The sequence below is a fragment of the Lipotes vexillifer genome, unplaced genomic scaffold (genome assembly GCF_000442215.2).
Source record: "Lipotes vexillifer unplaced genomic scaffold, Lipotes_vexillifer_v1.1 scaffold1276, whole genome shotgun sequence".
In the NCBI taxonomy this organism is placed as follows: domain Eukaryota; kingdom Metazoa; phylum Chordata; class Mammalia; order Artiodactyla; family Lipotidae; genus Lipotes; species Lipotes vexillifer.
Genome location: NW_006798658.1, coordinates 104,626 through 116,662, shown reverse-complemented (window position 1 = coordinate 116,662; position 12,037 = coordinate 104,626). Strand labels below are relative to the sequence as shown.

Here is a 12,037-nt window from a genome sequence, read left to right as displayed (position 1 = left end):
TTTTTTTTGCGGTACGCGGGCCTCTCACCGCTGTGGCCTCTCCCGTTGCGCAGCACAGGCTCCGGACGCACAGGCCCAGCGGCCATGACTCACGGGCCCAGCCGCTCCACGGCATGTGGGATCTTCCCGGACCAGGGCACGAACCCACATCCCCTGCATCAGCAGGCAGACTCCCAACCACTGCGCCACCAGGGAAGCCCTGAAGCTAATTCTTGATTCCTTCCTGTGATGTCACCTCTATGACCTTCAGCTAAGAGTCACTGCTCCTCTCTGGGTGTCCTACTCTACATGATTCTTTCTTTCCAGGTTCTGGGAATCCCACCCTCCCTTTGTCCTTTCGGGCCTCGGAGTGGGAACAGCCCTGCTGGTGTTCACCCAGCATCACACTACGCCTTGTACTTCCACTCGCCATGCACACCTTCCAGAGTAGGCCTTTCTCAAATTATCCTATTTCCAATGTGTCATCTTACTGAGGCCCTGCCTGATACAGAATATAATCGAATTTGATTTTCAAACTCAATCTGAGAGTTTTTGCCTTTTGATAGGAGAATTTCACAATTGTAGTGAAAATTTATAGACTTAATTTTATTTCTTCCACTTTATTGTACATTTGTGTACTTTCTTTTCTCTCTTTTCCTCGCTCTCATTAGATTGATGAGGTTTCTTTTCAGCTTTTTCTCCTCCAGTCATAAACTGGATTTCCATTCTGCTACTCAGAACTTTCCTGGCTTTAGCAGTTATTTTTATATTTCTATGGATATGTGAAAATTAAATAATGTCCTCCAACTTGCTCATTCCCTACCAGACATATATTTTTTCAATTTTACTAATAGTTGTCTTCCCAACTGTAATAACTACATCTTTCTATTGATGCATCAAAAAATAAGTAACAACTTTGCCTTCCAACCACACTCTATTACTAGCTTAATGCTTCACTTCTTCCACTGAAATGAAACCTTTAGCCTCTCCCGTTGCGGAGCACAGGCTCCGGACGCGCAGGCTCAGCGGCCATGGCTCACGGGCCCAGCCGCTCCGCGGCATGTGGGATCTTCCCGGACCGGGGCACGAACCCGTGTCCCCTGCATCGGCAGGTGGACCCTCAACCACTGTGCCACCAGGGAAGCCCAAATCTTGAGTTTGTATGAGATAATTATAGGATTTCAAACCCAGACAGTCATCAAGTTTTTCCTCACAGAATCTCTCTCCTGTTTCAAAATTCTTACCAGAGTATAATCTCCAGTTAACTGTCATATTCCATTTAGATATAATTGTAAATATTATGAAATTCGTTGTTCATCAATGTTTCCTGAACTTTTCATCTTCCCTATCATGAGATTTGATTTTCATTTGGTTAGAAAATTTTCTCAGAAAGGTACACAGGTAGGATATTTTCGGAGCCTTTGCAACACTCCAAAACTTCTTTACTTTGCTCTCACGTGGGGATGAGAACTTCCCTTGATAGAGGGATATTGCCAGTGGTCTGTAAATATAAATGCAAATTGTCTGATTCAACCAAGCTTACAGATAAGAAATCTATTACTAGTCTAGTTATCTTTCCATTATCAATTGCCTTTGAAAGTTTTGTTCTTTGTCTAGAAGCCTTGTAAGATTTTCAACTATGATGCCAAATGGTGATTTCCTAAATCCGTCATTCCTTCCACATTTATTAGTGAGCATTATATAGATATAGTGTTGTATACTGTAAGGAAAAGCTTTTTCTTCTCATGCATTCATTCATTTTTGTATATTAGTATGAACTCACGGTTGCTTAATTTATTCAGTAGGCAATATCTGTTTCTATCGTTGTTTACTGACCCTCAAATTGTCCCGGATTTGCCTAGCCCCTTTAGGCTGGCTTTCAGTTCTTTTGACATATTCTCATCATTCTTTGAACACTTCTGTACTTTCTGGCACACACACAAAAATTTTCCAGGCTTATCTTATACTTTTCCAACCCCAGCCCTGGAATCAAGTATATCTTCAAAGAGCTTTGGGCTTTTTTTTGTTTTGTTTGTCTGTCTGTTTTTCTTTTGTTATTTTTTTGCAGAGAATGGTATTTAGTAACAGATCTGAACAGTAGGTATGATCAATGTTTTTGCAATGGCATTGCCCTCAGGCTCTCTCAATGGAAAGAGCTAGGGCATATATATCTACACACATACACACACACACACCTATATACATATACTATCAAAAACACAAAATGACTGATATATCCAATTCTGATTTTACATACCGCAGGGTTTATTCCAGTTTCCTCCCTTTCCATATTTGTAAATCCTTTTCCTAAGAGGGAGAAGGCTGGCCCCCATAACCCCAATATATTTGTTTGTTGGATCAACCCCCAAGGTAATCAGTCCCTTCTCATCCCCCCGGCCCCCTGAGTGGGCATCTACTCACCTCGTTCTGCAATAGCCCACATGTACGGATGCTGTCCCTATCTTGCGTGGGCGCACATGCCACGCCATTGCTACAACGCCACGCCATTGCTACAACCCCACTCCATGCAAAGGCCTTTCTCATCCCTCCTGGGAACCACCTCCTTGCACTGGGCCACTAGCACCCAACTCTCCAATGTGGATACTTACTTTTGCTCAATTTCACCTACTGGCTTTAGTACCAAATTATTAAAGCAAGAAAGAATGAAGGAAAGAAAGAAGGAATGAAGGCAGGCATTTAGAAAAAAAATTATCTATCTATACATATATGTGTATGTATATGTATACCTATATTTATATGTATATATTCCAAAACCCCCATCACCATATTTGATGCCCTTTCTTTTATTACTTTATTTTCTTTTTCTTATTACCAAAGCAAGTCATACAAGCAATGTAATACTGATAAGTGTAGGAAAGGAAAAACTTTTTCTTCTACCCTCTCAGGTTTTGTATCTGGGAGCCTACAATTAAACTGAGAAAAGACAGATTAATAGGAGAAAAACTGTGTGTTTCTTTAGAGATGTTAATATTTTCACATGCACAGGGGTTTCAAGAAAAAAGTGAAAACCCAAAGAATCCGTTAAACCAGTGGACTCATGTGTGTATCGTTTTCAACAAAGGGTAATAAATTGTGGAGAAGTGAGCAAAGGAAAAGGGGTTTGGGGCCTCTGTGGGTAGTAAACTGTGGAAAGATGACTAGGAAATATATGGGAGACAAAGCTTGTTTAGTTAGGCAGATAAGAGCTATATTTCTCCTCTTCCTGGAGAGGAAAGCACATTTACAAATGGAAATTTAGATCACCTTTACCAAGGGAAATTTATGCCCCGGTTTTAGGCAGAAAGGGGGAGGCAAAGCGTTCTTCCTGTGTCACCTCTTCTCAATTGCCTTCAGCTCAAAATAATCCTTATGCCAAAGTAGCATATTTTGGGGTGGTATGTTCTGATTCCTTTCACAAGCAAAAAGAAGAAAGTAAAGAGTACTTATAACTGGGCCAGCTGCATGGGCATGTGACCTGTGCAGTCACACAGAGCCCTGCACTCAGAAGGCTCCTGTACTTGGTTCAATGCTCTGCTGTCACCATCCTGAAATTCTTGGTAATTGTTGAACAAGTGTAGGGGAGGGAAAAAAACGTTCCCTCTACCCTTTTGAGTTCTTGGTTGAGGCCCCCTTGTTAATAAAAAACAGGTTAACAAGAGAAAAAAACAAACAGGAATTTATTAACATGTATACTTCATGTATATGTGGAAGGTACCCAGGGAAAATGAGTAACTCTCCAGATGGCCCAAGCCACTACCTTAAATACCATCTTCTGCTAAAGACAGGGAGAGACCAGTTACGGGAAGTTACCAGGAAAAGCAAGGTAAACAAGGGTAAAATTTGTTATGCAGAGTGAAGTCTGTACCTTCTCTATTATTAGTAAGATTCTCTTGTGATTTAGTCAACCTGAGATTCCTGGTACTGAGAGGCACAGAGACTTCCTTTATAAATGTAAATGTCCCTTACAAAAGGGTAACTTCTCTGTTTTAGAGCTTCTGCTGTGTCTGCAGGCTCTCAAAAATTATCAGTTTAAGGTAATAATCCCTATGCCAAAGAGGCATATTTTGGGGTGGCATATTTTGCTACCCTTCACAAGGGTCCCTGCATTTTCATTTAACTTCCATCATTCCTTTCTAAGAAAGTAGGCATGTTTTTATTTTTACATATTTTAAAATGAAATCACAGGTGCATATTACGTTATCTACTTTTTTCAGCTGAAAAATTTGTTTTATTTGTCAATATGGTATATGTTCAGCATTGTTTTTAATGCCTGCATAATATTTAATTATATGGATGTACCATTAACTTATTTAACTAATTACTTATTACTGAACATATAGATTATTTCTACCTATTAAACATAGATTATTTCTAGCTTTTTAACATTACATTTTGGTTAATGGTAGGCTTGGGTTAAAATCCTTCCTGCATCACTTACTAGTTTTATCACCTTAAAACAGATTCATCTATCTGAATTTCAATTTCCTCATCTATAAAATGGGGAAAATAATAGACTCTCATAGTGAAACTGAGTCCCCCTAAAATCGAGTTCCCCTGCTGAGTTTATGACAAACCTCTCTATCTAAAACTTTATTCCCTTTTTTGCCCCATCCCTGTTCCCCTCAGGATTGAGGAGTACCAAAGAAAAGAGGTGACTGAAACCAAGCAGGACCCTGCAGGGCCCTCCTGTGTACAAAAACCCCTGTGTTCCATGTTTTCTTGTTTGTAAAAAAAGGCTTTAGTCTTCTAGACCTTCCCTCAGTTCAAAGAGCAGACTCAAGTAGTTACTAATTAGGAAAGTGAGGGAATTCAGAAACAAAGGAAAAGCAGTCAAGAAACAATAGTTCAGCAATGAAACAGAGTCCTAGTTTCTCAAGAGATATACATAACAATCTGATGCATATCTTTGAGTTGTTTTGTAGAAACAAAGACCTCTGTCCAGGTGAAGGATGGTGACTACATTCTGAGCACAAGCACTAGACCCCAGACCGGTTGGAACCAGAAGGTTGATGATTATGATTCCTGAAACATCACCTTGTCACGTCACCACCAACCAATCAGAAGAAAGCCCAGGAGCTGTAAATCTCATCCACATGTTGCCTTTAAAAACCCTTGCCTGAAAGCCAATAGGGAGTTTGGGTCTTTTGAGTGTGAGCTGCCCATTTCCCTTGTTTGGTGCCCTGCAAATAAATGCCGTACTTTCCTTCATCACAACCTGGTATCATTAGATTGGTTTTGCTGTGTGGCAGGCAAGCAGACCCAAGTTTGGTTTGGTAACAATAGCTATTTTTTAATTTAAGGGTTAAATGAGATACTACATACAAAGCACTTTGTGCCTGGTACATAGTATTTGCTTAATTAATTTTTCCTCAGTTATAAAATGGGAATCCATCTCACAGCATTTTTGTGATAATTAAATGAGTTATTATACATAAAGTGCATATAATAAGTTCTCAGTAAATGTTAATCTGATTATCAACTATAAACCAATTCAGAGATGATTGATAATAAATTATCAATTAAAAGACCAAAAAGTGAAAAACAAACTCTGTCATTTATTTATAAACAGACAAAAATACTTTAAAAAACAGTTTACAAATGCTTCTTTGACCCAAATATCTGAAACCAAGAGGAATTATGTGCCCAAACCTTAGTTTACTCTGGTAAGTTTCTGGAACACAATGGATAGTTGTACGTTTTATTTAGATTACTGGGCCCATTTTCAATCATGCCACTGTTGAAGAGGGAAAATTTTCCCCTACCCCCTGGGTTCTTTTGGCTGGTATAATAATTAGATTGACACAAGACAGACTAATAGGAGAAAACCAAATTAAATTTTGTGTGTTCAGAGGTCTCATAGATATGGAACCTAAAGAAATGACCAGAGCAGGCAGCTTTTATACTTTTTTAGACAAAGAAACTACACATTTGTGAAGAATTGACAAGACACAGAACTTTGGGCTTGGGGTAGTAAAGTAACAAGTGTTGTTTATACAGCCTTCTGAGCACTGACTTCTCTCTCTCTGGTGATAAGAATGTCTCCCTACCTCCTGGTGCAGGGAGGGTACCTTTCACACGGGGGATTTATTTCCTGCTTTCAGGGAGACAGAGGAGGGTCAGAGTGTCCATCTTGTATTGGCTGTTTCTTAAGTAATTCAAAATAATCAATATGTCACTTTGGCACATTTGGGGGCAGCCTGCCCTAACACCATTAATTCCAGTTTTAAAACCAGAACAATATTCCCTCTTCATCTGTGTTTCCTACAGTGAAGAAAACTAACATTTTCCTTTTACTGGTTCCATATGACTCTTTTTATCTAGCTCTCAGGCATATTTTGGACTAAATTCTTATGTCTTTTAAATTCTTCTCTAGTAGTAGACATTTGGGATGTTTGTTCGGGTATCTGGACCGAGGTCAAATATTCATCACTGCCTATTTTAAGTATCTTGAACAAAGTTAAAGTGGTTTCTCTTCCTATTCTTTTCCATCTTATTCTCCTCTCCAGGGTCCAGATCCTGCAAGTCTGGACATGCCCTTCAAGGGGCAGCCCCAGGCGAGGTGAAGTGATCTAGGGATTTCCCTACCAAGCCTGAAACTGAAACCTCTAAAAACTCATCTTGATTTCTTTCCACATTCCTTTTCATTCGCCTTTCTGGCACAGTCCTCCTCTTTAGCAAACTTCTTATCCCTCCAGAGCCTCTAAGCCGGCTGCACGTTTCCGTGCCTCTGGTCTTGCGGTCCCATCTCGGCTGTGGCGAGGTTGTGCCCTCTCTTCTGAAACCCTCCTTGTTTCAAAGGCTCTATTATTTAGTCAGAGGCATCGTTGCCTCAGGGAGGATCAGCATTATTAAGGCAGGAATGTAAAAACAAAGAAAAAATTATTGTTCAGCTTTTGTGTTTCAAGAATAGACTTTTGAAACCCAGAGCTGAGACAATAGTTGTGAAAGAAAAAAGTATATATATCAGGGCTTTTTGAGGGAGAAAAGGTTTTTTCAGTTCCAAAAGGTTAGTTTTCAGTATCAATAAAAAAATCCCCTAATGAAGTTTACAGAAAAATTACCTTGCAAAGAAAGTAGTTGAAGAACCTACCAGGCCAGAGAGTAGAAAAGTGTTGCCCCAGAAGAGGAGTGGAAAGTGGCTCAGAGCACATGGATGGCATGTGGGTCAGAGAAGGCATATGTCCCACTTCCTTAGGGGTTGAAAGCTTGGAGGGTAGCTGAAGAGACTCTACTGACAAGTTTTCAAAATGCCAAGATGGGGAGCCTCCTGTCCTAAGATGGAGCTCTGGGATGGCCGGAAGCCTCATAAGACCCACACAGAGCCTGGTGCAGGCTTACTCACCTCGTTCACCCGGGAAGGTGCAGCGTGCAGTCAGTGCTTCCAGGCCCTGGCGGGGGATGAGAGGGTTTTGTGTGTGTGTGTGTGTGTGTGTGTGTGGGTGTGAGAGAGAGAGAGAGAGAGAGAGAGAGAGAGAGAGGGAGAGAGGGAGAGAGACAGAGAGACAGAGAGAGAGAGGGAGAGAGGGAGGGAGAGAGAGAGAGAGAGACAGACAGACAGACAGAGAGAGACAGAGAGAGAGAGGGAGGGAGAGAGGGAGAGAGGGAGGGAGAGAGAGAGACAGACAGACAGATAGAGAGAGAGAGACAGAGAGAGACAGAGAGAGAGAGGAGAGAGACTGCAGGGCTCCCAGTCAGAGGGGCTACTACAGCACTGACTACACCTGGGGATCAGATGAGTTATCAGATCTCAGTTGATGACGGCCACCTAAAGACCACATGGGATGGCATATCTGTGCACCACCAGTGTCAGTAAGTGCTGATAAATGGAGACCTCTGGATGACAGAGTGGTAGGAGAACAAGTATCCAGGACACTGGCGGATGCCTAGACACCTTGGAAGCCCCCTCTACTAGACACTGTTGGTCCCACCCCACCCCCTTTATTTGACCAGTACACCACCCTCAGCTGTTGTGAGTGTTGGCTGATAGTAGCTTGTGGATCCACCCTTCTCCAGAGAATTGCCCTCACCAGGGAACTGCCCAAAACTACTTGGGAGGTTTACTGCACACCCCCTGCCTCCACCCACCCAACCAGGGAACCAATGACTGACTGACACGGGGTACAAAAACCTGTCCCCCTTGTCTCAGCACCCTTTGCTTCTGAAAGGGTTCCGGCGTTCAGGTTCCAGTCATGTCTCAGTCCTTTTGTTCCGTGGGGAGGAACTTTAGCTCCAGGTGTTATTTTAGGTCAAAATTTTCTCCTCTGGGCATGCTTTGGCCACGTGACTTGCGGGTTTTGTTCTGCTGTCTCCGAAAACAACTCAGTACCTTTTTAGAAACAGGATAGGGCTAGTTTGGGCTGGTTCAACAGTTATAAGGAGCATCGACTTTGTGGTGCCACTCACACTCCGGGGCTCCCCAGCAAGCTGAGGCTAGATTTCAGCAGAAATCTGATTGTGTTTAGCTTTTTTGTTTGTTTATTTTTTAAGCTTTCCTTTCAGGCTCCTCTTCTGCTACTCTGCCAGCCGCCACTTTGTATTTTTCCCAGATTGAACACTTGTAACAAATCTGTCTCTCTGGCTTTAAATCTGCTGAGAATCTGGACACGAGATGATTGTTAAGATGCAAAACAAGGGCTGGCAACACTTGGCATGAGAGCTACTCTTCCCCAACCAGTCGTGACCCACCAATCACTAAAAGCCTGGACGTGGTCTTAGAATCCTTCACAAAAGACGCTCCCAGAAGTGCCTACCAATTGATAGAATTGGCATGGGAGCTGAAACCTATCTGTCATGGGATGGTGGTAGCAGTCAGGTCCTGCAAAAAATAGATGGCACCTCAAACCTGGTGACTTGAAGAGAGTTTATGAGAAAACAAATCTCTGACCTCATTTCCCTCCTCTATTTCAGTGTCCTTCCAGTGTTTCCTATTGGCCAACCCCAACTGCAATACAAGGCAAGATAGATCTCTTTGGTGCAGTCCATACAGATCCCCCTCCCAGGGCACAGAGCAGGATGGAGATGGCTGGAGAAGGGACATAGGAGGCACCAGAAAATCTCTGACTCAGAGGGGAAATGATCTTTCTAGGGTACTGGAGAACCAGAGGCAGAGCTATTGTTTGGGGATACCTGGCACTGACTATACACTGATGTGTCCTGCTGCTGCTGAGAATGGTTCAAGGACCAGGAAACCTGGTATCTGTAAGCCTTCCATTAAACAGAATGACCTATGGTGTTAGTGTAAGTTCTAGAGTGGTGATTGAACACTTAGTATAAAAGGACAGGATTTTAGCCAGAATTACGTTTCCAGGTAGAAAACCCCACCCCGTATGGACAGTGTCTGTTTTATTTTCTTGTCCCTATCCCACCTCTGCTCCCAGGGACCCTGGGTCACGGAAAGCCATGCTGAAATATGCTACATCTGTTCCTGCTCTGTGGCTTCCTGATGTCCTATGAGATTTTGTATCCTTAGCTAACTAAATGGGAATTTGATTTAACCTTTTATCATGAGTATATGTGGGTGTGGTTTTCTACTGTCAGACTAGAGTCCAGGGGAAACACTTCTCCATCTCTGACCTAGAGGGGAGTAAGACTGATTCCGTTTTGCAGAAGAATCAGAGTTTTCTTTCAGGTGAAACCCATGAACTTGATTGAAAAAGTATAATGACATTGATTCAGGCTGTTGAGACCATTTTTGCCTCGTGGCTCTTGATTGTATTCTGGATAGGACAGGTTGCCGGATCGCCAGGTTCTAGGTAGGTGAGGTGCTACGAGGCCTTCCTTCCTTCAGGGCTGCCCACGTGTGAGTCCTCCCTTTCTAACGGCTCTGTCCCCTGGACCTACAGCAGACTCAGGGCTCCCGTATCGTAAAACGCTGTTTTCCATACGACTTCTCTTCTTTCCTTCATCACTGAACCTCGTCAAAGACTCATTACACCAGCGACCCACTTCGTGACCCACCGCCCCTCTCCACTCCTTAAACCATGATTAGTTTAAACATCCCCTTCCAGGCTTTGCTGCCAAATGGACGCCAGTGACTGTTGTCTAATTAGATTGTTCTGGGCCTTCCTTCTCTGTCTTAAGATGATACTGTCATTACTTCATCTTGCAGTGTTCTTGTCTTTGGACCCTCCTCTCTCACCCTTTTCGTCTCTTCCTGGTGGCTTCTTCTCTGCTTCCATTATTACTGACTTTTCCTTTGTCTGTTCTCCAAACGTAGAAGTATTTCCCAAGTTCCTTCCCCGGTTGCTCCACCAAGAACTCCTACTCTCTCTTTCATTTTTAGAACCCTCTCTATACCTTTTTCCTCAGCAAACGTCCACTCCCTTTTCTTTAATTGCCCCTGCTTTCAGCGTGACTCCTAGATTTATAAAATTAGTCTCTATCTGGGTACACAGCCATCTCATTCCCACCTACCTGGTGGCTATATCTATGTACGTGAGCGGCCAGCACAAACCAAACTAGTCAAAGTCAAACTCATTATGTTCTCTTGCAAATGATCACTTCCTGATGATTTGTCTTTCAGCACCCTAGCTGGATACTTTGGATTTGTCTTTGTTCAGTGGCTTTCTAGAGGCTTTTCTGTCTGCCAGCCCTGCTTCTTCAAGAACTGTCCCATCCTAGCTACATGGCCACAGTCTTACAGGGTTCAACCTTCTCTGGCCTCAGATGATTGGCTAAAGGGTGGATCCACAGGATGCCTGTGGAGAGCAGCAGTACACGGTGTTTGATGACTTGACTCTGAAGTAAATGGCAGGATTTTAATCACTAGGTTACTATCCTCTAGATAGGTGGCATGGGTTTCTCTGATGATAAAGTACCTACTTCATTGAACTGTTATGAGTATCAAGTGACATAATACATGTAGATTACCATGGAAAGCAGTTATTTCCTGGGATGTTTGGATTTGAGAAGAAAGCAATGTCTGTTTGTTATTTCCTCTCAGTGGCAGAACTTGAAAGATATAAACCTCAGGAGGTATTAGTGACCATGTCTGCCACGTGCAAGAAGCTCCTCTGTCAGATGGAAAGTTGGTTGACAACAGCTTGCAGGAAGGATGGTAGGTGAGAGATAGGATGGCATTTGGGTCCCTGCTTCTAGTTGGCTCTAAGTGCTCCCAGGCCTGGGTTTCAGCTCCCCTCTGGATTTTGTGAACTCTTTTTGCCTAAGCTAATTCAATGTAACCTTCTGTTATCTGGCTGTACCAAGAGTAACACCTTTAGCTCCCAAGTTCTTCTGATTACCAGGTCCTAAAGATTCTGAACTATGTGTGGCTTGGTGTCCTCTTGTCCATTTTCACTGCTTCCTTCGTTTTTCTGGGCAGTGCATATACCTGCTAATCAATCTCTGTACCTACAGTCTAACCTACAGTCTCGTTTAAAAATCATGTTTTCTCAACTGCTACTTGAGCATGCCATGCTCCTTCTCCAGAACCTCCTAGGAATCTTCACTGTCTTCCGAGTAAAGGATAATTTCCTACTGGTGGTTTTACTTACCTTCTCAAGCTTCTCTCCACCCTCCCGGCCCTGCCAGCTACTCGCCACTTTTTACACTGCAGCTAAATAGAATGACTTGCTCATAATTACTCTAGACTGGGCTCTCCTCTGTGTCATTGCTCACGCTGCTGGTTTCCAACAGTCCCCTCAGCTTTTCTGCCATCATTTCTATAAAAGCCTCACCACCTGCAAAGCCTACACTAAATTACATTGTTTTTTCCAAAAGACTTGTCTTTTTCCAGAAGACTTGTCCCCAGGCAAAATGACATCTCTTGAACCATCAGATGTCTCATTTATGGTGTTTGACTCTGTTTTCTACTATAACTGTTTGTGTGAATAATTTATTTCTTCCACTAAGTACCTAGAGGACCAGTAAGTACCTAGAGGACCAGTGTCCTACTTGCCACTACATAGCTACTACTGCGCTGTGCTACTACATACAGGGCATTCAGAAAACATTTTTTTGAAGATAATTGAATCAAGAAATAATGTTCTCTGGTAGATTGGGACCAAAGAAGTTGAATGTATGTATTTGTGAATGTGTGTCCATGCGTGTGTGCGTTGGG

The 12,037-nt window shown here is 42.7% G+C and overlaps 1 protein-coding gene across 1 annotated transcript in view; it reads right to left on the bottom strand.

The window, feature by feature from the left end:
- The window catches only part of FGF2 (fibroblast growth factor 2), a 72,465-nt gene extending 69,978 nt beyond the window's left edge, over positions 1–2,487 (bottom strand). Inside the window, 1 exon segment of the mRNA XM_007470734.1 lies at positions 2,401–2,487. Coding sequence (XP_007470796.1) covers positions 2,401–2,487 — 87 coding nt within the window.
- Between the last annotated feature and the right edge of the window lie 9,550 nt (positions 2,488–12,037).